At 42.4% G+C, this 26,466-nt stretch overlaps 2 protein-coding genes across 3 annotated transcripts; one reads left to right on the top strand and one right to left on the bottom strand.

Moving 5' to 3' along the window:
* Nucleotides 1-1,935: 1,935 nt before the first annotated feature.
* On the top strand, nt 1,936-16,577 carry adamts13 (ADAM metallopeptidase with thrombospondin type 1 motif, 13). The gene is made up of 31 exons (XM_010895705.4): nt 1,936-2,151; nt 2,535-2,601; nt 2,719-2,981; nt 3,108-3,267; nt 3,367-3,503; nt 3,643-3,732; nt 3,819-3,943; nt 5,071-5,217; nt 5,303-5,437; nt 9,519-9,669; nt 9,794-9,898; nt 10,047-10,204; nt 10,349-10,412; nt 10,697-10,823; nt 10,957-11,105; nt 11,217-11,337; nt 11,442-11,522; nt 11,621-11,802; nt 11,966-12,122; nt 12,299-12,428; nt 12,545-12,724; nt 12,949-13,147; nt 13,260-13,362; nt 13,436-13,565; nt 13,645-13,824; nt 14,354-14,558; nt 14,808-15,147; nt 15,374-15,517; nt 15,606-15,785; nt 15,940-16,121; nt 16,269-16,577. The coding sequence occupies exons 1-31, from the start codon at nt 2,071-2,073 to the stop codon at nt 16,422-16,424; spliced, it is 4,629 nt and encodes a 1,542-aa protein (XP_010894007.3). The 5' UTR covers nt 1,936-2,070; the 3' UTR covers nt 16,425-16,577.
* Nucleotides 16,568-26,466, bottom strand: zgc:154046 (choline/carnitine O-acyltransferase). Of its 2 annotated transcripts, none has more exons than XM_010895706.5 (14): nt 25,959-26,466; nt 23,867-24,145; nt 22,238-22,356; nt 21,246-21,299; nt 21,010-21,175; nt 20,628-20,802; nt 20,250-20,428; nt 20,028-20,128; nt 18,753-18,872; nt 18,542-18,664; nt 18,303-18,438; nt 18,161-18,223; nt 17,932-18,069; nt 16,568-17,377 (listed from the first exon to the last, which is right to left on the bottom strand). In XM_010895706.5, exons 1-14 carry the CDS (start codon nt 25,980-25,982, stop codon nt 17,162-17,164), a joined length of 1,893 nt encoding a protein of 630 aa, XP_010894008.1. In that variant the 5' UTR covers nt 25,983-26,466; the 3' UTR covers nt 16,568-17,161. The 2 variants fall into 2 exon arrangements, with proteins under 2 accessions (XP_010894008.1, XP_010894009.1); XM_010895707.5 differs by lacking the exon at nt 25,959-26,466 and adding an exon at nt 25,320-25,941.

Raw genomic sequence — 26,466 nt, 5'->3', positions numbered from 1 at the left:
ACAGAATGAGTAAAATGTCTTCTGGTCTGATGAGAACAAAACCTAGTTATTAGGCCTGAATGACAAGCACGACTTTGGGCGAAAACAATCTACTGTACCACTCATCACCTGGCTAATACAATTCTTACGATTAGGCATGGTGGTGGGAAAGTCATGTTATGGGGATGCTTTTCCACAGGGTGTCTGGTAGGCTGGTCAGGTTTGAAGGAACGATGAATGGAACAAAATACAGAGAGGTCCTTTTGTGCACAGTGCCTCAGACTGGGGCAAAGATTGATCTTTCAGCTCATCAAAGACACAAAGCACATAACTAAGACAATGCTGTAGTGGTTTTGGGGCCCATCTGGGGCTGTGAATGTCCTTCAGCGTGGCCTAGCCAAAGCCTGGACTTAAACCCCATTGAACATCTGTGGAGGGACCTGAAGATTACAGTTCACTGATGCTCTTCATCGAATCTGAAAGAACCTGACAGGATCTACAAGGAAGAATAGGAGAAACTGTCCAAATCTATGTGTGCAAAGCAAGAAGACTAGAATGCTGGGATTGCTGCCAAAGGTGTTTCTAAAAAGAATTGCAAAAACAGAAATAAACAATACTTATTTACACTACATGTTTAAGATTTTATTTTCAATAAATTGGTACAAATGTCTAAAAACATGTTTTCGCTTTGTCATTATAAGTTATTATTGAGGGAAAATGTTTGAGAATTAAATTTTTAAAGTCATAAATTACATCTATAACATAACATAACAAAATGTGGAGAATGTAAAGGGGTCTGATTACTTTCCAAAGGCATTGTACGTCCTGCCAGAGGTTTTATATGTCAGCTTCGTTTGACATGATGCTGCAGGGTGCCTGGAAAACACTGGAAGAACATGAAGAGAGGCTTCTCAAAATGTTGGATTGTTTGAAAGATGGACTGAATTATGTTTTTGGACAAGTGACAATTTCTGGAAAAAGTAAACTATGTGAGACAATAAGTATTACAGAATAGAGTGGCTGCATATCAATTGAAAATAGGGGAAGACATTGCCAAGACCAGACACAATGTCTGCTGTACAGGTACAGTCAACTATGAATATATAAACCTAAAGACAATTCATTTAAATTCACCAGCAAAAAAAAAATATTCAGATATTCTCTACGTATTTTCCAGTAACATAAAAGGGAATTGGAAAAGGAATTTCCTATTTGGACCTAGATAAATGAATGTGCATTAGTGGCATTGAATGATTGTCCTTCTAAATTCATTACTGATTTAGGATACTTATTTTCCATAAGTTAGATGATTACTATTAAGTTCTACTAAGTAACATTTCACAGACCAAGGATTACTGGTTAAATATGTTTCAAAAGCAGACAAAATGGAGTGTGAAAACCGAGTTACAATTAATAGATGACATGTAGAAGCTCAGTGTGCTCGCAGCGAACCATCTCCTAAAGCAGTGATGTTTCCAGAGGTTAACCAAAGCCAAAGCTGAACTCAATACATTTCTATTGGAACCAATCATGGAAAAGTAGATAGACCCACCACCGAAAGAATCGTAATGCAAGTGTCAGCATTTAGCCGTTCCACAGTACACCTGTAATGTGACAATGGGCCTTATCTGCCCTCTAGTGGGCCTATGTATATTACACAGAAAATAACCACCTTGATTACAGTAATGGCATTTTAAAGGGGCAACTATCAATGAATTTCATATTTTACTTCATTCACAACTACTTCTGAACAATATACTGTACGTGAAATAAGGAAAAAAGTGAGTCTGAACTGAAGGAGTGTACTGTTCTGCACTGTATATGACATCCTTCAGAGCCTTCCCATGACTGATAGAATAAACATCAGCGTTCAAGATCCAGCCAATCAGCTGGCATTGCTCTGTTTTACTTAGTCCCACAGTAAAAATAAACAAGAGAGGTCTGTCACTTATCAACTACTGTCCCTGATGTTTTACTAAACTCGTTTGCCATTTCCCCACTTGGCTGGAACACAGCAGTCTCGGCTGGAAGGAAGACCTCACTCCCTATAGACGGCAAGAGACTTCAACGGGGGGAAAAGAGAGGGGAGACATGGCAGCCTTGGTGCTGCTCTGTCTGCTGTCAGTGCTGCCATGCTCCACAGCAACACTAATGAGATCTCCACTTGAGGAGGTAGGTGAAAAACATAGAGCAGCAGTTTGGAATTTCTCTGTTTGTGACATCTGCAGAGTGCATTGACCTCCTCCATTTATGCTGCATATATCACCGTGTGGAAATCTGCACCTACAGCCAAAACAGATAATGTTTCACATGATCTCAGATGTATGTCACGCTCACTTTCAAATCAACACCTGTAGGATATTTTAGTAGTTCTTTGGGGATGTCGGTAATTCCTGTTTACTTAATTGAGCTCTTCGAGCAGATATATTGCAATCTGCATTACAAGCTACTGTAAGATGGTTTAAGTGAATCTACTCACATTACTGATGGTTTAAAAAATTATCACAAAATTGTATATACATATATATATAAATATACATATATCTCATCTCCAGCAATTTCTACACTCCCTGAATCAAAAGGATATGGTGTTTTATTTTGGTGTTGGTTCTGCTGCCTCAGGTATTTTTCAGTATTAACATTCCTTAGTAATAACATTTACATAAAATTATAGACTGTTGTACAATCATTTTGGTGGATCAATAACTCCACATTTGAAGTAAACCTTTTTCACCCTAGTGCCTGAGTTTCAGCTCTTCTGGGCCAACTGTACCACCATGGACCACCTCACTGGCCCCCGGCCATGCTCCTCTGAGGCCCATGGGAAGCGCTTTTTGCTTGGACCTGGGGTGAAGAATTTGTCCCTCCCCTGTCGGTACTCAGTAGAGACAGCCCTAAACACCATTGTCACAAGGAAAATTAATTCCATGTCTTGTCAGCAGGGAAACGTTCTTAATCCGCCTTTAGTTAGAAGATTTCTTACCGTCTGTGCTGGGAAAATCGTAAGTTGTCTCAAAGTTTAAGATACAATTCTACAGTGGACTTATGTTAACGGCTCCCTTGTCTTTAACGTCAGTATTCTCCTGAACTTTGCTGTATTGGAGTTGTTTTTCTTTCATTTCCCTCAGAAAGGCATGGTGGTTGCAGGGGCCGAGACACTATACATTCAGCCAGTGCTCCATCAGCACATGTATCTGACTGAAGCCAGGAGAACTGCCAGCCCAGGAACACCCCACCTGGTGTTCCACCAGTCCTTTAATGCCAAAAGCCACCCCAGACACTCTCACAGTTAGTGTCCCAGAATAAAAGAATGTTCTTTTACCTACGCTACATACAATACAGTAGGTAAATCATCCATGCACAATCTGTTTGTCTTGTTCCTGACAGTGAAGAGGTTGCCTCGCAGTCGGTCGGCCATGATGCCCGAGGTGTCCCACCTAGAGCTACTAGTGGTAGTGGGGCCTGACGTCCAGCTGATCCATAGACAGGACACAGAGAGATACATCCTCACCAACCTCAACATTGTTAGTCAGTCAGGCATTGTGTGACTGTTAAAAAGTTTGTCTGTCTGTCACTCTTTAAAGAAATGTAAAGCGACGCTTAGGAATGTTGCTCATCAAAGACGTTCTGGCTGTCCTCGTGTTTCCTGTTTTCCTATGACAGGCCTCAGAGCTTCTGAGGGACACGACGCTGGGTGCCAACATAAGAGTGCATCTGGTCCGCATGATCATCCTCACAGAGGATGTCACAGAGGTCAGTGTTCGAAAATGCTTGTCCCGCCCACACCGAAAACACTCCTGCGGAGGCCTGGCAACTGAGTGTTGGATTTGTTTTTATAGACGGAGGTCAACATCTCCACCAACATCTCCTCATCCCTGAGGAGTGTGTGTGATTGGGCCAGAAGAGTCAACCCGACTAACGACACAGACCCCTTGCATGCTGACCTTGTGCTGTACATAACAAGGTAGATAATCTGATGTTAATGCCACACTTCCCTGCGCATGTATTTGCACGAGCAAGCTACGATAACAGAATTGGTTCTGTACTCCCAACATATTCAAGTTTTTCTCCGATCCCAATTTTGTTACGTCTAATTTTGCGGTTAAGGTCTTGACTCATCGCAGCCACTCGCCAGCCGGTTTGAGAGAGTTGAATATCCAACGGTGTCTGCTTATTATCATGCAGCTCCACCAAGGAGGTATTTTGCAGGGGCCTGACCTACCTGCAAGGTGTCACTAGAGCACGACCAGACAAGGCAGCCCGTCCAACATCCTAGGCATTCAGCCCAGATGGTGTTGAGTCTTTTTCCAGCACCCTCTGTACTGTTAGTAGGTCACAAGCAGGATTTGAACTTCTTAACATTGCATCGCGAGGGAGCCCAGAATGTAACCTTATATTTTCACAAATCCATATCTGTTTCCTGGTTTAAAAATGAAAACACTTTATATTTAACAAATGTATGTATACCGTGTTCATGACTATATCAAATTGTTATGTATTAGATGCATTTGAAGATCTGATTGTTTTTAATAACTTTTTATAACAGCAAGGATTTAGGATTCTGAACACTTCTGCATTAATGAATCATGAATAATAATGTGTGAAACAAAATGACAGAGGCACAAAGATCAAACATCCTACAGACCTAAAGCAGACAATTACATTTTTTCTCACTGATAAGGATTTATTCATATACTCGTTAAATGCCAAGATAAAGGTGTTTTGAAACAGACAATCTACTCACTTATAAAGAAAATGAAACTAGTCATCATTGATCATTCAGTTCATATTTGGCAAACATCCCAAAATTAAACCAAAACAACCAGCAAATGTTTGCTGAGTCACTAATAAGGGTAGATAGGGTAGAATAAAGGGTAGAATAAAGGGTAGAATAAAGGGTAGAATAAAGGGTAGAATAAAATCAGCATTGGCATTTCTAACCTGCTGAAGGTACAGAGACAAAACAAAAAAGCCTAAAGAAATAGTACTATGTGCCAAATACATACAGGAAACTGTTTTGACATCAAGTAAAAGGGTACTCTGGAGATATAGAATGTGTCCAATGTTACCTGACTGTTTGCTATTACCCAGATTTGACCTTGAGCTGCCAAATGGAAACAAGCAGGTGAGGGGTGTGGCCCAGCTAGGCGGGGCTTGCTCTAGCCAGTGGAGCTGTGTGATCACAGAGGACACAGGTTTTGATCTGGGCATCACAATCGCTCATGAGATAGGCCACAGGTAAGACACACTGTAGCAATACAGCAGCGTCACTGTCAAAAGCCATCAGTGAACATGTAGTTATCCTCACTTCTCTCCCCCACAGTTTTGGTATAAACCACGATGGGATGGGCAACACGTGCAGCAGCAGTGGCTTTATGATGGCCTCTGATGGAGGCTACAACAGTGTGGATCTGACCTGGTCTCCGTGCAGTAGACAGCAGCTGCAGACATTCTTCAGGTTGGCTTGGCAGTTCTTACTCACATAGAATGTTAATAATAACAATATGAACTGTTTATTGTAAGTAGATTACCTCTCAGAAATGTAATGTCCAGGGCCTGGTTTCCCAAAAGCATCTTAACGGGGTCATTTGAGATATAAACAATGAAGCCATTTCCCCAGAGACAGATTTTCTAATGAATATCCCGTTATATTTCTGTGTTTGGTCTTAAGTTTGTTGCCAAATAGAATTAGTGCAGTTGCTAACTAGTGTTAGTGCATGACTGTAGATAAAGAATGCTGGAGCTACCAGTTCTTTATAAAAATCCCTTGCAGGATTTTCATTGGAACACATCTGATTGATAGATAAAACAGAATGCAATTATGTGCAAATAATTTATCCCTGTATTTACTTGAATTGATTTATTAATGATTTAATTGTAGAAAGACAGCATATCAAATGCTGAAACTGAGATTTTGTATTGTTTTTGGAAAGACACAACAAAATTTTTTTTTACGCCAGCAACACGTTTAAAAAAAGTTGGAATAGGGTCACGTTTACCACTGTGTTGCATCACCTCTTCTTTTAACAATACTATGTAAGCGTTTGGGAACTGGGACCAAATGCTGTAGTTTTGAAAGTGAAATGTATTCCCATTCTTGCTGGATTTCAGCTGCTCGACAGTTCTGGGTCTCCTTTGTCGTATTTTTCATAATGCACCAACTTTTTTAAATGTGTGACAGATGTGGACTGCAGGCAGGTCAGTTTACCAAGCAGACTCTTTTACTATGGAGCCATGCTGTTGTAATATGTGCAGAATGTGGTGGTCTTGCTGAAATAAGCAAGGCCTTCCCTGAAAAAGACATTGTCTGGATGGCAGCATACAGTATGTTACTCCAAAACCTGTATACAGCTCCGGAAAAAATTAAGAGACCACTGCACCTTTTTCTTTCCTTTCTAAAAAAGTTGAAAAGGTAGGTTTTGAGTGAGGAACAGAAGCATTCAATTTGCAGTGGTCTCTTAATTATAACCCTTTTGTTCCTCACTGAAAACCTTGATTTTCAACTTTTTTGGAAAGGAAAGAAAAAGGTGCTGTGGTCTCTTAATTTTTCCGGAGCTATATATTGTTCAGCATTAATGGTGCCTTTACAGATGTGCAAGTCACCCATACCATACACAGTAATGTACACCCATACCATACACAGTAATGTACCCCCATACCATACACAGTAATGCACCCCCATACCATCACTGATGCTGGCTTTTGAACTGTGCCCTGATAACAAACCGGATGGTCCCTCTCCTCTTTAGTCCAGGGGATGCAGCGTCCATGATTCCCAAAATAAAAGTTTTGATTCATTAGACCACAGGACAGTTTTCCAGTTCACCTCAGTCCATCTTAAATTAGCATGGGCCCTGAGAAGGCAGCGGCGGTTCTAGATTTTGTTTATATATGTTTTTCTTGCATGGTAGCGTTTTAACTTGCAGTTGTGGATGCTGTTCACACACAAGGGTTTTCGGAAGTGTTCCTGAGCCCATGCAGTGATGTCCACTTCATGTCTGTTTTTAATGCAGTGCTGCCTGAGGGCCTGAGGAACACAGAGATCCAATATTGGCTTTCGGCATTGTCCCTTCTGTACAGAGTTTTCTCCAGATTTTCTGAATCTTAATGATGCAATTTCACATTGAGAAACATTATTCTTAAATTGTTGCACTATTTGCCTGGGTAGTCATTCACAGAGTGGTGAACCCCAACCCATCTTTACTCCTGAAAGACTCATCCTCTCTGGAATACTATTTTATACCCAATCATGCTGATTTTCCAGGTTTTCCTACTTACAAAGCATGTAGAGGTCTGTCATTTTTATCATAAGTACACTTGAACTGTGAGAGACGAAATCTAAAACAAAAATTCTGAAAATCACATTGTATGATTTTTAAATAATTAATTTGCATTTTATTGCATGACATAAGTATTTGATCACCTACCAACCAGTAAAATTTTCGGCTCTCACAGACCTGTCAGTTTTTCTTTAAGAAGCCCTCCTGTTCTCCACTCATTACCTGTATTAACTGCACCTGTTTCAACTCGTTACCTGTATAAAAGACACCTATCCACACACTCAATCAAACAGACTCCAATCTCTCCCCAATGGCCAAGACCAGAGAGCTGTGTAAGGACATCAGGAATAAAACTGTAGACCTGCACAAGGCTGGAATGGGCTACAGGACAATAGGCAAGCAGCTTGGTGAGAAGGCAACAACTGTTGGCGCAATTATTAGAAAATGGAAGAAGTTCAAGATGACGGTCAATCTCCCTCGGTCTGGGGCTCCATGCAAACTCTCGTGGGGCATCAATGATAATTAGGAAGGTGAGGGATCAGCCCAGAACTACACGGCAGATGACCTGAAGAGAGCTGGGACCACAGTCTCAAAGAAAACCATTAGTAACACATTACGACGTCATGGATTAAAATTCTGCAGCGCACGCAAGGTCCCCCTGCTCAAACCAGCGCATGTCCAGGCCCGTCTGAAGTTTGCCAATGACCATAGATGATCCAGAGGAGGAATGGGAGAAGGTCATGTGGTCTAATGAGACAAAAATAGAGCTTTTTGGTCTAAACTCTTGGAGGAAGAAGAACGATGAGTACAACCCCAAGAACACCATCCCAACCGTGAAGCATGGAGGTGGAAACATAATTTTTTGGGGATGCTTTTCTGCAAAGAGGACAGGACGACTGCACCGTATTGAGGGGAGGATGGATGGGGCCATGTATCGCGAGATCTTGGCCAACAACTTCCTTCCCTCAGTAAGAGCATTGAAGATGGGTCGGGGCTGGGTCATCCAGCATGGCAACGACCCGAAACACACAGCAAGGGCAACTAAGGAGTGGCTCCGTAAGAAGCATCTCAAGGTCCTGGAGTGGCCTAGCCAGTCTCCAGACCTGAACCCAATAGAGAATCTTTGGAGGGAGCTGAAAGTCTGTATTGCCCAGCAAAACAGCCCCAAAACATAAAGGATCTGGAGAAGGTCTGTATGGTCTGCAGTGTGTGCAAACCTGGTCAAGAACTACAGGAAACGTATGATCTCTGTAATTGCAAACAAAGATTTCTGTACCAAATATTAAGTTCTGCTATTCTGATGTATCCAATACTTATTTCATGCAATAAAATGCAAATGAATTACTTAAAAATCATAAAATGTGATTTTCTGGATTTTTGTTTTAGATTCCGTCACTCACAGTTGAAGAGTACCTATGATAAAAATTACTTCTACATGCTTTGTAAGTAGGAAAACCTGCAAAATTGGTAGTGTATCAAATACTTGTTCTCCTCACTGTATGTGGAGAGAGCAATATTATTTTAATAAAACAACATCGCTCACCAAAGATGTCAGTGTAATGATGGTAGGGATGTTAAACCAAATACATGGTAATGGTGGTCCTATTTGGCTCAGTTCAGCAAGGTGCTTGCAATGGCAGTATCCTGAGTTAGAAATATATGCACAAACTACTGTAAGTTGCTTTGTATAAAATGGGGATTTAGTACATGCAGGCACTTTTGGTGTTTCTTATTTTTGAAGACAATTGCTTTTAGTAACAGAACTGCTGTTCAATTATTTTCAGGAACAACAAACTGATATTAGCTATGACCATTTCCTTTGTCCAAACAAGGACTTTTCACGTCAAAGTGCTTATACTGACACCCAGGCTAAAACCCAAAAGAACAAGCAGTAATATGCTGAACCCGGGAACCTAGAAAGAAACATACACAATTAATTTGTGACACCATTTCTTCTTTTGCACTGGTCAACTGAACTTGCCTAGTAAATTAAAGGTAATATAGAATACATACACTTTTGAATGTCCTTGGTTGGGGTTAGGTAAAGTAATCCAAAATGCAAATAGCTGGTTTTAAGAATATAAAAAAAGATCCTATGGTTTCGCTATTATTTTAGAAAATCGTCTCAGTGTGGATGAAACATTTATGGTAGTAATTCATTTAACTTTTAAGTATATTCATTTAAGTATATTTCTGTATTAACGTGGCTAATGCTACTACTTTGGAAAGTGTCTTGTCGAATTTATAATGCTATTCTAGTGAAGGCAATGCTGACTGTCTGAAAGACTTGCCCATTCTGGGAGGATCTCTGCAAGACTGGAAGCCAGGCCTTTACTATGGAGTGGATGACCAGTGTCGCATAGCGTTTGGGAGCACTGCCAGAGCCTGCTCTTTCACCAACACTGACCTGGTACGGGACACATTACATGTATGGTCTTCCTTCTAGGATTAAACTGATGTGGTTACACTAAAAGGCTGGTTAATTATGTTGACAGTATCTAGGATTAAATGTGTCAACTCCTTCCTCCTGTCAGCCTGTATGCCGTGTTCTTTCCTGCCACATCAAACCGGGGGACAACCGTGTCTGCAAACGCCTGCTGGTGCCTCTGTTGGATGGGACAGAATGTGCACCCAACCAGGTACAGCCTTATATATTTTCAATAATCCCATCCGATCACTGGCCCAGTCAATGAGCCTGAGGTTACAACAGCTATGATTGTTGCTCCATGTATTCAGGTTGGTAGTGTGAAATGAAAGCCCTACTCACTAACTATGTATTTCTTCTAGTGGTGCCTAAAGGGTCGCTGCGTGTCCCCAAACCAGTTCAGTCCTTCTTCCTCTGTGGTGGTGCATGGCTCCTGGTCCAGCTGGTCCCAGTTCTCCCCCTGCTCACGGACATGTGGCGGTGGCATCACCTCGCGGACCAGGCAATGCAACAACCCTCGGTAAACAGGAAACAAACATTTCTCACAGATCCTTGTGAGTCATCTCAAGTTCACAGGCAGCACGATTCATGCAAATTAGATCAACTGCTTGTCATTGTCTTTTTGAATGTAAGTTAAAAAAAAAGTGTATTCTTGTATTTCCAGACCTGCATTTGGTGGGAATGATTGCAAGGGTAGAGATTTGGAGGCTGAACTTTGTCACCGGCAGGTAAAACTCAACAGGTCACATTTCTGTTTACAGTGAGCCTCTTGTTGGTCATGTTTACAAGGTACATTCTTGCACCATTCTCTCAGTGAGTACTGTGCTTATATCTATGTATATACAGTATGTATGCACATGCTTCAGAGTAGAAAAGGATGGCTCCCTTCCAAAACATTGTTATAATCAAAACGTTCCCTTCGATTAATAAAAGAGACGTAACATGAAACTAAGAGCGTGAACTGAAACAGGCGTGTTCCATGTTACTCCCACACACTATAATGGCTGAACAGCTGTGTGAGAAGACCCAGCTGGCCTTCATGGCAGAGCAGTGCTCAAAGACGGATTTCCAACCCCTGTACCTGTCCCCCAAAAAGGCCTCTTTCTACAGCTGGATCCCCGCTGTGGGCTTTGACACAGGTGGGGCAAGACACTGTAACACATGGAGAATGGCTGGGTGGAGGGTAAAAAACAAGGCATAGCTGAACTACACTATATACTGACTTTTGACATTCACACCATCTTTCCCCACTCTAAACCTACCTATGATCAGGGGAAGAACAGTGCAGGTACATCTGCCAGTCTGAGGGAGAAAACTTCATTGTGAGTCGTGGCTCTCAGTTTGTGGATGGGACTCGGTGCGAACCCAACACTCCAGCTTCCCTCGGCTCCACTACAGCTTGTCTTGGAGGGACGTGCCAGGTAAGGGCCTGCTAGGATTTCTGGACACCTTAGAAAGATCTGGCAACACTTTATTATACCTGGCTATTAAAATAAACCAACAGGCTATAATTGATGTATGGTTTCCTCAAGGTGTTTGGCTGTGATGGAGTGTTGCAGTCTGGGAAGGTGGAGGATGTGTGTGGGATATGTGGAGGAGATGGCTCCTCCTGCAGTCTCACCACTAAGTCTTACAGTGGAGGTCAGGCCAGAGGTAATGACACAAATCACTGCACTTCTCAGTCTGGTGAGTGACACTGTCTATCTCCATTCCATTCCAGTTATTAAACTCTCCTTCCCTGTTTATTTGATTCCCAGAGTATGTCACATTCCTGACCCTGCCAGTGAATGCTACTCAGGTTCAAATTGTCAACATGGCACCTGTCTTCACTCATCTTGGTGAGTGGATGACCTTGGGTGGTTTGAGAAAATAAATAAATATATATATATACAATAGAAAACACAATAAGCAAGTTCTTTTGGTGTTTCATCCATAGCTGTGTTGGTTGAAGATCAATATGTTGTGTCTGGAAGTGGCAGCATCGCATTAAACCTCACTCACCCCTCTCCTCTGGAGGATGGTCATCTGATTTATCGGCTCTATCTTACCCCTGACCTCCTACCTCTCATGGAGGAACTACTGCTGCCTGGACCTGTTACAAAGGAAACACACATACAGGTCAGCAGGTGACATTCCCAGACATGACAACAGATGCTTGAACAGAGAACATACTGTGCAAGCCTCACAACCGTGAGAGACGTACATTTAATGGACATCCCCAAGTAGAAATGTTCAATAAGTCTTCCAAATGGAAAGTAACATAATAGATTTCGTCTTACAGGTCTATCGGAAATATGGAAAAGAATTTGGAGAGCAAACTAGTCCAAACATCACATACAAATTATACACACCCATCAGCAATAATGTTCTTACACAACAGATGCCCAGGGGCAAGTGGAATGTTGTTACAACCTCCTGCTCAGTCACCTGTGGCTCAGGTAAGTGGTCACTTTGCAGTCCTTTTTTTTTTTACACACAAATCATGTCAACCTGAGATGTACGAGTAACAAAAATGAAAAACGATAAAGTAAAACATAGTCCCTTTTTGGTTCCAAATGCCCCTGCTATTAACAATTTTATCTTTACTTTTTACACTTTTTACAAATGTTTGTAGGCATACAGAAACCTGTGTATGTTTGTGTGGACGAAGGCACTAAGGAACATCTGGAGGACTTATACTGTGACTCAGTTCCCAGTCCCCTTCCTCAACAGGCAGCCTGTCACCTTTCCGCTTGTCCACCCAGGTTCGAGCTACTTTCAAATGCAAACTGTCAACACCTAAACGTTGTATGTGTTTCTTTAATGCCAGAAAATTCCCAGTGTCTAACTGATTGATCATTTCCTGTGTTGTGTTTCCCAGCTGGGAGACGGGAGAGTTTGGGCCCTGCAGTGCTTCGTGTGGTGGTGGAGAGGCACTACGTCCTGTGAGATGTGTCCAGAGGCAAGGAGCTGGAATCCAACAGGTGCCGGCTTCTCAGTGTTCAAAAGACTCAGCTCCACAGTCAGTGGATAGATGCAACCTTCAACCCTGCCCCACAAGGTAAGGGCATGCATTGACTAAATACCAAATAGCAAAAGGTTACGGCCAAATGACAAATGTTCTAATGGACCGATGAATATGTTTGTCAATTTAAAAAGAGCAAGCATAGGTTTCAGACCCCAGTTTTAATTCCGTTTCCGTTTTCCAGGCATTGGATATGTGAAGGAAACGGCATACTACAAACACGTAGCATAATGGTTGCATTCGACGTGTGTTTGTGACAGGTGGACTGCGTCAGAACTCGGGGTGTGTTCAGCGGTCTGTGGGCCAGGAGAGGCCAAACGTGTTGTGACATGTGTGCGGTCCGAAGGGGGTCGCGATGTTGCGGTCGACCACAGCTTGTGTTCTGGGCTCTTCAAACCCCCCGTGTCGGTGGCCTGCGTGGTGGATGTCTGTCCCATCGGATGGGAGTCCAACAGAGAGGTACGGTAAACGTTGTCCAATTCCTACGAAAGCCATTATATGAACAGAACATTCTAAGATGTCACACTTGGAGAACTCAGGGGTCGGACATCCTCTGACCTGTCTTCACCAGGATCCACTAATAATCAACAACTCCCCTGATCTGAGCTCCACAAGCCGCGCAGTGTACGTGTGGAGTCCTGTGATTGGCCGATGCTCGAAGACCTGTGGGAATGGTGAGTGAGACCGCACAATCCGTTTAGTCCTGGTGCTGTCTCCTTGGTCAAACCAAGCCTTCTACGTCCGCAGGAACCCTGCACGTGTGGTTCTCTTGCATGGAGCACTACAGCATGCTGGGGGTGCCTGAGGTTCTCTGTGATGCGTCCAGGAAACCGCTGCCACGCACGGAACCCTGCAACCCTTTCCCATGCCCTCCTACGTGAGTTCACCTGGATGAGAACAATAGATATCGAGATAAAAGGTCGCCCCAGGGTAACGCCGGCGGGTTTTCCATGCAGGTGGCGCTACAAGCAGGGAGGGTGCAGTGTGTCGTGCGGTGGAGGCTTGGCCCACAGGGTTCTCTACTGCTCCCAGGAGACCATGGGACAGGAGGAAGAGGTTGCAGACAGTACAGAGTGTATGAACGTGACCAAACCCATAGCGCTGGTCACGTGCAACTCCTTCAGCTGTCCAGCCAGGTAAACAACAGACACAGCAGCCAGGAGGAGCGGGGTGAAACATTTCTCCTGGACTGTGAGCTGCGAAATTAACCGTGTGATCATACCAGGATACTGAGAGACCTCTAGAATGGAGCTAAGCAAATTCAACTAAAATTATTTTGATCTCGAGTTGAGTGGCTATCAGAGTTAGCAGGATTTATTGGCAACGACATGGAGTCACCAACAGTCAATACGTAAAAAAAAAATCAATTCTTTAAAAAACACTTGTCTGTACTTGTTTGCCCTGTACAACAACAACAAAAATGTATGTACTGTACACACTGGCGGACAAGCTTGAATGACTGCAGTTCTGCAGGACAGACAGAAGTACAGGTAAGCATTTTCAAAGTTGAAAAAAGTATGTCTGTTGGTGACTCAACGTTGATGCAAGCAAATTCTGCTAACACAGCTAATCAAACGAGAATGAGTTCAGTGTGCTTAGTTCAGTGTGCATTTACATACAAAACAAGTATGTAAATGAACGTGAAAATTGCGAAAAACTGCCCAGGTGGAAAGTGCTGGGGACGGCGGCCTGTTCTGTCTCTTGCGACCTGGGGGTAGCCAGGAGGCATATAGCCTGTGTTGAGTCAATCCACGGACTGGACAGCGAGGTCTCTGAGGAGAGGTGCCCTCCAGCCGTTAAGCCTGCCACCACGGTGCCATGTCTGGCGCAGGCGTGCACCGTAAAATGGGACGTTAAAGACTGGAGTCCGGTGGGTACAGAGAGCAGCACACTAACGATACATATGAAGAGCTGGCAGACGCAGTGATACACAACATATGGTACACCGACTGAAGTATGCATTCTGTCCAGCGGATATACAACATGTAAAATACAGATTCTGTCCATGCAATCAAAATGAATCATGCCAGACCTTTTTTTCACCTTTACTACAAGCTGCATTGTCCATTAGGGTGTGGTGACTTTTAATATCCACTGCACTATATGCCTTGTCCCTCAGTGTTCTGTGTCCTGTGGGTATGGGGTCCAGTCCAGAGCAGTGTCTTGCATGGGACCCATCAAGCCGGAGCCCCTCAGCCCACTACACTGCATGCACATGGCTAAGCCCATCACTATCCGGGGCTGCCAGATGGGTGACTGCGGGCTCATGAGGAAGACTACACTCCACACCCACTACTACAGTGCCAATGGGCCCTCACTTGAGAGCAGGGACCAGGGCATGGAGGTCACTCCCATGGTGGAGTCTCCACCTGTCAGCCTGACCCAGACACCTTCCACTGTAACAGAGATGACCACCCCACAGACTGACAAAGCCACGCCCACCTCCACCCCAAAAACCAGTAAGGTGGCAGACCTTGTTGCTTCTTTAGCCAGTAAAAACACAGACAGATACCAGAGGTCCACACAGCCTTAATGAAAATGACACTTTTGTTGACTCAAATCAAAACAAATGTCAGACCTTTTTACACCTTTAGTAATATATTGTAACCAATACTATTTAAGATAAGTGAGAGCTACATGAGCATTGGGAGGTATGACAGTAATCCATTGTGTGTTGTTCTCGAGGTCCATGTGGACAGCTTCTGCTAGAAGAGTCTGGCACAGTGGACTTGAGACATGAGATAGGTCGCTGCATCCTGTCTATAGGCCGGCCCCTGGATGAGGTCATCTACATCAAAGTAGAGTCCAGCTCCTTAAGCTGCAAAACAAGTCAGTCCTCATGTGATAGCCCTTTCAAAGCCCACGGCAATTCACGCGACAACATTTGAATATCCACTTTGTGTGTGTACTTGTGCAGGGGAGTATGTGGCGTTCTATGATCGACTGGTACTGGTCAGGAAGTGTGGGCAGTTAAAGGACACTGAACTGACCTCCAGGACTAATGTGCTGCTGGTAAGGCAGAATCTCCTATCACCAGGAAATGGAGCACTGCTCACTTACAGCAGTCAGAAGAACACCAAGAAAAATCATTATCAGGGTATGTGACAGGGACCCTACTGGCTGGTTTTAGAGTTGCAGTTGCAGCGTTACAGTGCACTAGAATATATTTGATATAACGACATGCTGCAAAAACTGTATTACTTGCTTAATTTAAGATATAACCAAATGCTTCTTCCGTATTGCGCACACAGACTGTGATGTCCAGCTGTTCGCTCCCAGTGGGGTCATTGTGAATCCAATAGTGACTTCACAGGTGGACAGTCATACGTGCCGGGTGTTCATCAATGCCCCTCCTTCAGTAAAGATCAGGATCCAGGCTCTGAGCATTGGCCCTTTCGTCAACAACACAGAAGTCCAGTCCACTTTTATTATGGTGAGCGAGGAAGATGGTTCTTTCTTGTATTCAGTACATTAATCAAGATAAACTAGAGTCTAGTTGATTGTATATTGAACCATTCAGCTTGCATGCTGACATGTATGCATTTGTAAATAACATTGTTTCTAATCCCATCTCCATTAGATACGGGATGTGGATGTTTTGAAAACCACAGTGTTCAAGGGCCAACAGCTTTTTCACTGGCAATCTGCTGGAAATATGGCGGAGATTGAATTCCATGGCGAGTACCTGCAAAGCAACAGAAGTTTCCAAGCTAATTACTCATTTATAGAGACTTGATCCGTGGCTTGCCTTTCTGTACTTCTGTAATTAACTAGACAGGGATTTTAAGGACAATGTAACAAAAAAAATTCCCCTGGAGTTTTTCCTTAGTTTAAGAATTGTTGTTAGATTTTGTAACATGAAAATAAATACTCAAGGTATAAAAAATAATCAAGTCTCTTTTCAATTTTATTTTCTTAGCTGTATAGAAAGATTTCATACCGAAATACCTGCAGAACCACTGAGCAATTTGTTATTATGCCACATCATTACAGTATGATGAGTTTCATTACTAAAACAATGTATAACTGTTTGAACTCATTATTTCCTATGTATGAAACAGCATATGTAGGTAAGCACAACACACACACATTCATTTTAGACAGCACTAGCATGTCAACATTGAAAAATAAAACATCCAGTTAAGTCTGTGTCATGATCCGGTGTGGATCTTTCTTTGACATAGTAAGGCACTTCCAATCTGGAAAGGGATCCACTCAGCATGAAATGTACAACTTTCCGTCGTGTCATACTTGCTTTCCGCTTAAGGCCCATTTGGCTATTACAGGACTTCCTTTCCCACACTCATATCAAGTCTACCTGAAGGGCCCAAAAGCTTCCAAGGCTTGGTTGCCAGTGCATAGGGCTTCTCCTCTCTCAACGTTACAGCACTAGATAAACAATAGTTTCCCCCACTATCTCCAGCGCAGGTTCCGTTCCACAGAGCCCTACAGAGGAGCCATGCATGTGGGGCATTACTGCTTGGCCATAGCAGTCTCCCCCAGCAGAGACCTCATGTCTCTGAGAGCCTTCTTCACAGCCCGGCCAAAATTCGCTGCATGGGTCTCTTCACAGCTATTTAATGCTGTGATGGCAATGTTAATGTGGTCTGCCATAGGGTTGTAACAAACTCCGTAGCCATCTGGCACCATCGGGCCGAAGCACATTACACAGTCTGTCTTTGCACCAGCCTGGAGAAGAGAAATACAACTTTAGTAATTAGCATGGGAAAATGGGATCCAAAAATATCCAAAATAGGAGCCAATCACACTAAATCCTGTAGGTTACCATCAAACTGGCAGATTTGTACCTAATCGAACATTGGTGTTTCCACCAAACTGACTTGATGTTGGTGAAAAGTAGAGCGTGATGACAGTGAACATACTTTTTTGCTTATGTTTCTGATTACATAAAAATAGGAGTTCACTTGTTTTCTTCTTTAAATAACAAATGTGACAACTTTTCAGATGCCAACAACAGACTCCAAAGGGAAATGCAAAGCCTAGATTTAAGACTGCATGCACTAATGTTGCAAACAAACAACACTTGTTTATTATGATAAAGCTGAGTCAAATGTCCAAATATTTTGGCACTCTTAGATGGGAGGACTAATTGCAAAATGTGTTGTAATTTCTAAATGGTTCATCCAATTAAAAAATTGCCAAATACTCAGCAACATACTTTTGAAGTTCACTGTATGCTGCATTTTAGGAAGCTTAACCTGTCACATAAATGGGCTGCATACCTGGCTGGTGGAGAGATTAAAGTGCTCAGCCACAGCATAGGCTGTATCCATGAATATCTCTGGCATGGATGCAAGTTCTTCAATCGCCTGTAACTTCAGGCCAAGAAGATGTCTGTCTATGGCCTGGCCATGAATCGCCTTGACATATAGAAAAACACAAAATAAATGTGGAGGTGAATGTGGATTGTTATAGTAAATGTAGATTTGAATCAAAAACAGTTTGTTTTACCATACGAGTGTATTCTCTGTGGGCTTGGCATGCCTTGTCCAATAGAGCCACCTTCTCTGTGTTCTGTCAACACACAAGATAAACACATATCATTGCAATACACTCAGTTAGTTATTGTCCATTCACGATAATATTTGCTTACTGGTTTAACTGGGTCGTCCATGGCCTGGACAAATTTCAGAGACTCGTTAGAGCAGGAGCGAATGGTGTCTGTCCGACCAAGCGCAAACATACGCAAGGATGCAGTCTCATAGGTGGAACAGCACATCTTATACATTCTGATGAATGAAATAACAGCAAGTGTCAAATGGGTCTGTGGCAGGTTAAGGTGAACCAGTTTCAGATACTGTTTCGTTAGAGTACAAAAGTTCTGAAACCCACCGGAAGTAAGCAAGCTGTAGAGCCATCTGTATGAAGGCATCTGGACTTAGGTCATGTGCCTTTGGTACATTTCTTCCATAGTCAGAAAACAGCACCACATTCACATCCAAGTCGTGCACCATTCTGGGGGGGGTGCATGATTCTGAGTGAGAAAACCTTTAAAGACATGTTTGAACGGAAACTGCAAGAAACACTGAAATGGACTACAGACATGTTCATATCCTGCTTAGCTGACTCAATATCCTTTTTGACCTCAGGTGTAATGTTGAAACGCAGTTTGGGAGGCATGGGCAGAGGGATCATGGGAGCACGCACTACTTCCATCCTCTGCCTGTAGAAACAACACACTAAATATTACACTCCAAGAGAGGCAGGGCAACATTCATTAGGTCAGTGTCATTATCACAGTACAAATGAGTACAAACCACATTTTCAAAAGAATTGGGCCCTATCTGAATTTAGCCAATCTGTCATGGACAGACAATATTAACAATAATAGTACCGTTGATCTGTCATGATAAAACAGGATGGATCAGCTAACTAGTAGCCTTCTGACCCCTTAGACAAATATAGTTTTGTTGCAAGTGTTGAATTTTGAAAGGAAAGGGGAATAGACTTGTCCGTCAATTTCTAAGAGCCATGGAGCTTTTTGTTCAAATTCCAATTATTCAAGTCAGCCTCTCTAAACAGGTATTGACTCAAATTGTGATTGATTATCTTACCAATTATGCAAGGTTGATAAAGATTATACAGTGGTGCTCAAACGTTTGCATGCCCTTGGAGAATTGGTAATATATGTACCATTTGTAAAGACAACATGAGTGAGCAGGCAAAACACGTCTTTTATTCCTTATGGGATTCACATTCAACTGGAGGTCATAACAGAATGGCACAATCATAAAACAAAACATGGCAAAAAATGAACTGACCAGTGTTCAAAAGTCTGCATATCCTTTGTTCTTAATACTGTGTATTGCCCCCTTTAGCATCAATGACAGTGTTAAGTCTTTTGTAATAGTTCTCTATGAAGCCCCCGAATTCTTGCAGGTGGTATAGCTGCCCATTTGTCTTGGCAAAATGCCTCGAGGTCATGCTCATCTTGCATGAACCGCACATTTAAGATCTCCCCAGAGGGCTTGATGATATTAAGGTCAGGAAACTGTCATTGCCACTCCAGAACCTTCACCTTTTTCTGCTTTAACCACTGGAGGGTCAACTTGGTCTTGTGCTTAGCCAAACAACTATTTGATAATAAACGGCTTCATATGATCAATATCCTTAAATAAAAGGTTTTTTTGCATATTTTCAAAATCAATGCCAAAATGTCACAATTTCTGCCAGGATATACAAACTTATGAGTACAACTGTAACTTCAAATGTATATCTTCATAACATTAGGCTTCTCTCTACAGTAGTAGAGATTTTCAAACACTCGGTACCAATCATCAATTAATGTCATGAATAAGTATATTCTGTAATGTCTTACATGTATTCAACAACATGGTCCACCAAAAACACAATGGGTGGGCCTTCAGCTGGGGCATGTTCATACACCAGGCCACAGGTACCATCTTCCCCCACAATAAACTGAGGATAGCAAACATTTAAAAATATGAATCAAAAGGCTGTTCTTTACACTGCACAGTCATGCAAGAGCCCTTATCATTAAAAATATAAACCTGAAAAGAAATGTCAACCAGTAACTCACCTGTAACGTCTTATCAAACCAGCGGTTGCCACTGTTCCACCGGCTCCCACCACCATGTAGCATCTGGGCAGCAACGCGGCTCTGGTACCGCTGCTCCGAAATCTGCGGCATGGGTGCGTCTAGACAAACCAAGAAGATGCTCTTCTGGATAGCACGGACCGACTCCTTATTTGTCTTGTCTGAGGAAGAAAACGATCAAACGAAACCACAAGGGCCTCAGAGAAACAGTAAACCAACGTCTCGAAACGATTGTGTCCTTTGAGATAGCTTGCCCGCATGCTACTCTTCCTTCATAGCTTGGGACTGGGTTAAAACAAGGGGTTATGCTGGGATGTCACCCTGTGTGCTTCTCTGAGCCCTGGCTGTACCAGGCCATACCCTTAATGAGGTTGTTGTAGGCCTTGCCCCAGGTGTTGCGGTGCTGGGAGGTCAGGATCCCGATAGGCTCCTTGTTGCTCTGCAGGGACGAGTTCCAGATCTTCTCCAGCTGCATGTAGATCTGGTCCACCGTCAACGGTGATCCGTCGCTGTTATACACATTCAGAACAAAGAACTAAAAACAGAGGGAGAAGCCAGTCAGTGAATGATGTCTCTCTGAGTGTGTTACAACCACGCCACTACAGTAACAATGCAGCATTACTGGTTTCCTCTAAACATACATTCAGTGGCCAGTCTATCCCTGTTAACGGGGTGTTGTACCTAATAAAATGGCCGCTGAGTATAAAGCAGCTTTAGAGTGTATAATGAACGGTTAGTGTACCTGTAAGTTATGGACCACAGTGATGTGAGTTGGGGCCACTTTCCCAATAGCATGATTGACCACAGTGTCTCTCTTTGGTCCGGGGATACGACAGGAGGACAGGATCTGGTAGTATTGGTCCATACAAAGGGGCTTCCCACCCAAATACTCAATAGGCAGGGTCTCACTGTAACACAGAACCTTGTGTTACAATTATATCTAAAACTGATAATATAATCTATATACATCATACTCACCTGTCAATCATTTGTTTGAAGTCCAAAACCCCTGCAATTAATTTTGCAGCAAACCTGCACATAAACAAAGTTTAATTAAAGATACAGTCTGGGCCTTTAGAAATTAAAATTATTTTAAACCCCCCATTTTGGCTTGAATTCATAATATGTTGCTTGTATGTGAATGAACAATAAGTAGAATCAGTTAACCATGAAAGTCCAAGCTATATAGCCAGTGGTTTTGATGACACTGTCAGGTCCTGGCTGGGGGCCTCTAGGCATCTCTAGCTCCTTCAAGAATGGGGCCACAAAAATATTATGCTGGTAAGATTCCCCTAAAGAGGGACCTCAAAAGGCTGGGGAAAGTCCTAATATGGCCTCATATCTCCAAACCAACTTGTTTACCTCAGATTTAGGACCATTAATATTACAATAAACACCTGTCTGTTTACGCCAGACTCAGAACCATTAATATTACAATAACTGTTTACATTGGACTCCTGTCAACACCTGTCTATTTTGATCCTATCTTTATACATTTAGTGAAATGTTTGTCAGTCAAGTTGTAGATGGGTGTACATTACAGTGCAGCACAGGATATTGATGCATCATTGACTTTTCATATAAGCATTGGAGTGGGCTGTAGTATTATCTTTAACTGTGTTCATTTAGAACTGTCTGCAATGTGAACTGCTTACCCCATGTGTTTAAAAAAAAAAAGCTGACCAATGCTACAAGCAGCCAATGAGCCTAAAATAGCCAGCAAGAAAGGGAAGTCTGTCCAAAGGTCAGTGTGAAACTCAAGCCTATTCTCAAGTGCAAAAGAGCTAGATTAATCCATCCACACTAAATTAATTCACAACAAAGTTTTTAATAAGCACTAGGCCTATAGATGTGCATTTCACTGATGTAAAGGACAATTTCAATACCTCTCAATGCTGGAAGAAGGGCCTTTTTGAACTGTCTTCTAACAATGGCTGGTTTGAGTCTCAACAGTATAGCTTGGTGCTCACCTCATTTGTCCTTGGCGATCTTGGAAGGTCATGCGAGGCAGAACCACCCCAGGACTGGAATAAACTGCCACAGGCATCCGGGAATCCAAATAGGCTGACTGCATCCACCACTCTGTGAGCTACACAAACATCCATAAATACATGTATTTGTAAACCAATTCATATGTATTAAATGTAACATAAATGTTTAATCTAAATGCGAATCTTATGTGGGCGAAATGGATTCTATCAACATCCCATTTAAGTAACTGGATAAAGGATGTACAGTACCAATCAAGTTTGTCAAAATTTTTCACTGGTACTGTACATAGACCAGGGTACACATGTTGTGTTGTTAGTGGAAATGATAATTTAATAATTTTCATAATTTTATTGTTTTTTAATGCTGATATATTTTTTATATATATCCTATATATCCTTGACATTTTATAATCAACTGAATACACTGATTCCAACAAAAATACATTAAGGACACTGCTCCATTATATTTTTAAATCAAACAAATGAAATCACAGGCTGTTCCAACTTTCGTGAATTTCATCACGGCAACTCATCATGTGACTCAGTAGTGTGTATGGCCCCCACGTGCCTGTATACACTCCCAACAACATCTGGGAATGCTCCTGATGAGATGACGGATGGTGTCCTGGGGATCTTTTCCCAGACCTGGATCAGGGCATCAGTGAGCTCCTGGACAGTCTGTGGCACTATTTGGCGGCAGCGGATGCACAGATACATAACGTCCCAGAGGTTCTCAATTGGATTCAGGTCTGGGGAATGTGAGGACCAGTCAATGGCATCAATGCTTTCGTCATCCAGGAACTGCCTACACACTCTGGCCACATGAGGCCGGACATTATCCTGCACCAGGAGAAACCCAGGCCCCACTGCACCAGCATAAGGTCTGACGATGGATCTGAGGATTTCATCCCGGTACCTAACAGCAGTCAGGGTACCGCTGGCTACCATGTTGAGGTCTGTGCGACCCTCCAAGGATACGCCTCCCCAGAACATCCCTGACCCACTAACAAACCAGTCATGCTGGATGATGTTGCAGGCAGCATAACGTTGACCACAGCATGTCACATGTTCAGTGAGAACCTGCTCTGGCGAAAGCCAGTCGAGCTGCATGGTGCCGGGATTTGAGCACAGGTCCCACTAGAGGACGTCGGCCCCTCAAGGAAACCTTCTTGTGACGTCACGTATGGATCCTGGAGGAGCTGGACTACATGTGCAACCTGTATGGCCATGACCATCTCATGCTACCAGTAGTGACAAGGACACTAGCAAAACGCAAATCTAGAGAAGAATCAGTCAGGAAGTCTCAGGAGAGAGCAATTGTCTGTGACCACCACTTGCAAAACCATCCCCTTTTTAGGGGTTGTCTTGCTGTTGCCTCTCCAATATACTTGTTGTCACTTTCATTTGTACAAAAACAGGTGACATTGATTCACAAACGCTTATGCTTCCTAACTGGACAGATTGATATCCCTGATGTTGAATTGACAGAGTACCTTCATCCATTGTTAAACTGTTGCATTAGAATAATGATTGTTTTTAACCTTTTAACAATTTCAATGACCATTGCTAACGTGTGACCAGCTCAGTGCCAATACAGTATTTACAAACCCAGTTTTCTTTGTTGCTGGCTCTGCGCTCCAGGCTTCTCTGCAACCGGTCTCCTACCCCACCAGGAGTAAGAAACTCCTTGACAAGCTTGCGTGTGTGATCCAGTTCCTCCTCACTAACCAGGGGCTCCAGCATCAACAGGTAGCGCTCAAATGTCTGCCTCAATGGAGGCACGGGCAGCTTGGGCAGATTGTCCTGGTGATGTGAAGACCTCTCTGGGACGATAGTCACTGATACCGGCTTTACCAGGCAACATGGCTTTACCAAGCCTGGTCTTAGCTGAAGAAAAAAAAAAAATCTCTGAATTCCTAATTGACATTTGGTTCAATATGATACTAACCTTATACTGCAATAGGTAAAATCAGAGTCAGAGAACAAACGTTTTAAGTAAAAGTAAAGTGTTTTTATTCTGTTTGATTAATATGGTAGATAGATGCATTTGATTTATTCCATGACTTAAGTTAAGTCATGGTATAAATAAATTGTACTGTACTTTTTTTAGGAGAGAGTGACTCATTTTAAGAAGCTCTGTGCTGGAGAATATTTATCTCCTTAAGTGTTTCATCATCAATCTCATGTTTCCCAGTTACTGGTGTTTTGTTTAAATGCTTGGTGGGTCTTCCATCCGGTTGGAGTTTATACTGCGAATATATGTTTCATTTGAGGACATTTATGGAGCATAGTCAATGTGTCAAAATATTTGGGCTGGTCAAAAATCTGAGTGGCTGTTTTTATTCTATTGCATGATGGCCTCAGTGCCCTGGCTGATCTCTAACCTTCACTGTGGAGGTCAGCTTGGTGATAAGTAGTGCCCTAGACTACTTGGACATCCGGGAGGCCAGTCAACTTTTTGTGTCGACTGATGAGCCATTGGGTCATGCAGCAAGACAATGATACACACAAGCAAGTCTATATCTGAAAGCCTGAAAAGCAAAACATGTTGTGTAGCTTAGTTAAACTCTAGACCTAAATCCAAATGAGATGTTGCGTCAGAACCTGAAAACCAATAAATGTTACAGCAGCTCTGCAGTGGAGAGTAGACCAAAATTCCATGAAGCGACCACTCTTACACAACCAGTCATTCATTTAAATTGTTGTGTCAAAGAACTTTGCTCAATAAATAAAACTAAATAAATATCAATATATAAATATAACATTAAATTATGGTTGAAGATGTGATTACATTCAGGGACAATTTCTTTTAAAGTACCCATTGTTTATTTAGTTTCAATTTGAATATCAAATAAATCAGCAGTGTTTGGGGGCAACCGATTTCTAGGCCTAACTGCAGAGGTGTAAAAAGAACAAAGTACTCCGCTGGGTGACTGAATATCGTATTCACTATTGCCTTATATTTCATTGATCAGTGGTTAGTTATGAACTCCCTTAACCCTGGTAATTTAGCTCTTAATTAGGAAAGTCCCAAAATGGGTGAACACAGCCTATTACTTACCTAATTTACTTTTGACACCTCTGCCCACCTATACCTTCAGCGGTCAACACCATAAAACTGTACATTCCCTACAAAACGTCAAGGCCATTGGCAACATATAAAATAACAAGTTTACAGAAAGGAGTTGAATTGTATTCAGTTGCGGGAAAGTGTGATAAGTAGCTAGAATTAAACAACTACTGTAAATAACACTGGATAAGCACATTCTATGACAAAAACAAATTACTCAAGTTGAGGTTTAGAACATATGTAAATAGACATTTCTAAAGCGCTTGAACCATTTCTATGAACATGCAAACAAACACCACGTATAAAAAGAACAAACTGTTATGACAGTTTAATCCACTGGGCGTCAATCTTGTTTAATTAGTCTCGATCTAAGGAATTAACCTTGAAAATTGCGGTTATCTTTGTCTAATGTTATACTTTTGTAATCCTTGACAACAGAATTAAGTAACAAAACCCCCACATGTAAGCCATTTGATATTATTTTTATGGAAACATGCGGAGTGGCCTAGCTACTATAACAGTCTATATTATCCTTGCCTAGTGACCGACCCCCTACAGCAGTAATGAACGCACAGTACACACTAATGGGCGCACAACGCATTCATGAATCTTAAAAAACGTTTGACTCACCACGGCTCTCACAAGACACAGCATTATTTCACAGAAATGGCTTTGCTTGTTGTGAAAGAACCCCCTCAAGCTGTCATTTCATGCCTCAAGGACGTTCGCTCTAAACATTTCTTAGAAATATGGGGCTTCTCTGCCCCCCTCAGGACAATCTGAAATGATGTAACCGCACGGCTACAGTTGATAGGGATATTGCAGGCAACATTTAATCACAGCGTAGATTAGCACAAGCACAGCAGGTAACTATAGGGACCACAGACATGATTTTAACACGCATGTAAATGGCGACACCAAGACACATTTTTCACGATAGCTAGCGCGGTCTATGGTAAAAACAGAAAATCTTAAATCAGTAGGTTTTTTCGATCAGTATTGTTTCAGCAAGTCTTATAACAGTAACATCAGCAGAGTAGGCGTTTAAGGCGCATATAGGCTATCCACCATGTTTACCATTATTAAACTGTAGGTCTAATACAGCTCATATGACAGCTCATATGCCATGGCTCATCGA

This window comes from Esox lucius, chromosome 13 (assembly GCF_011004845.1).
Source record: "Esox lucius isolate fEsoLuc1 chromosome 13, fEsoLuc1.pri, whole genome shotgun sequence".
Classification (NCBI taxonomy): Eukaryota; Metazoa; Chordata; class Actinopteri; order Esociformes; family Esocidae; genus Esox; species Esox lucius.
Note: the sequence above shows the minus strand (reverse complement) of the source record. Positions and strands in the feature narration are given on the sequence as shown.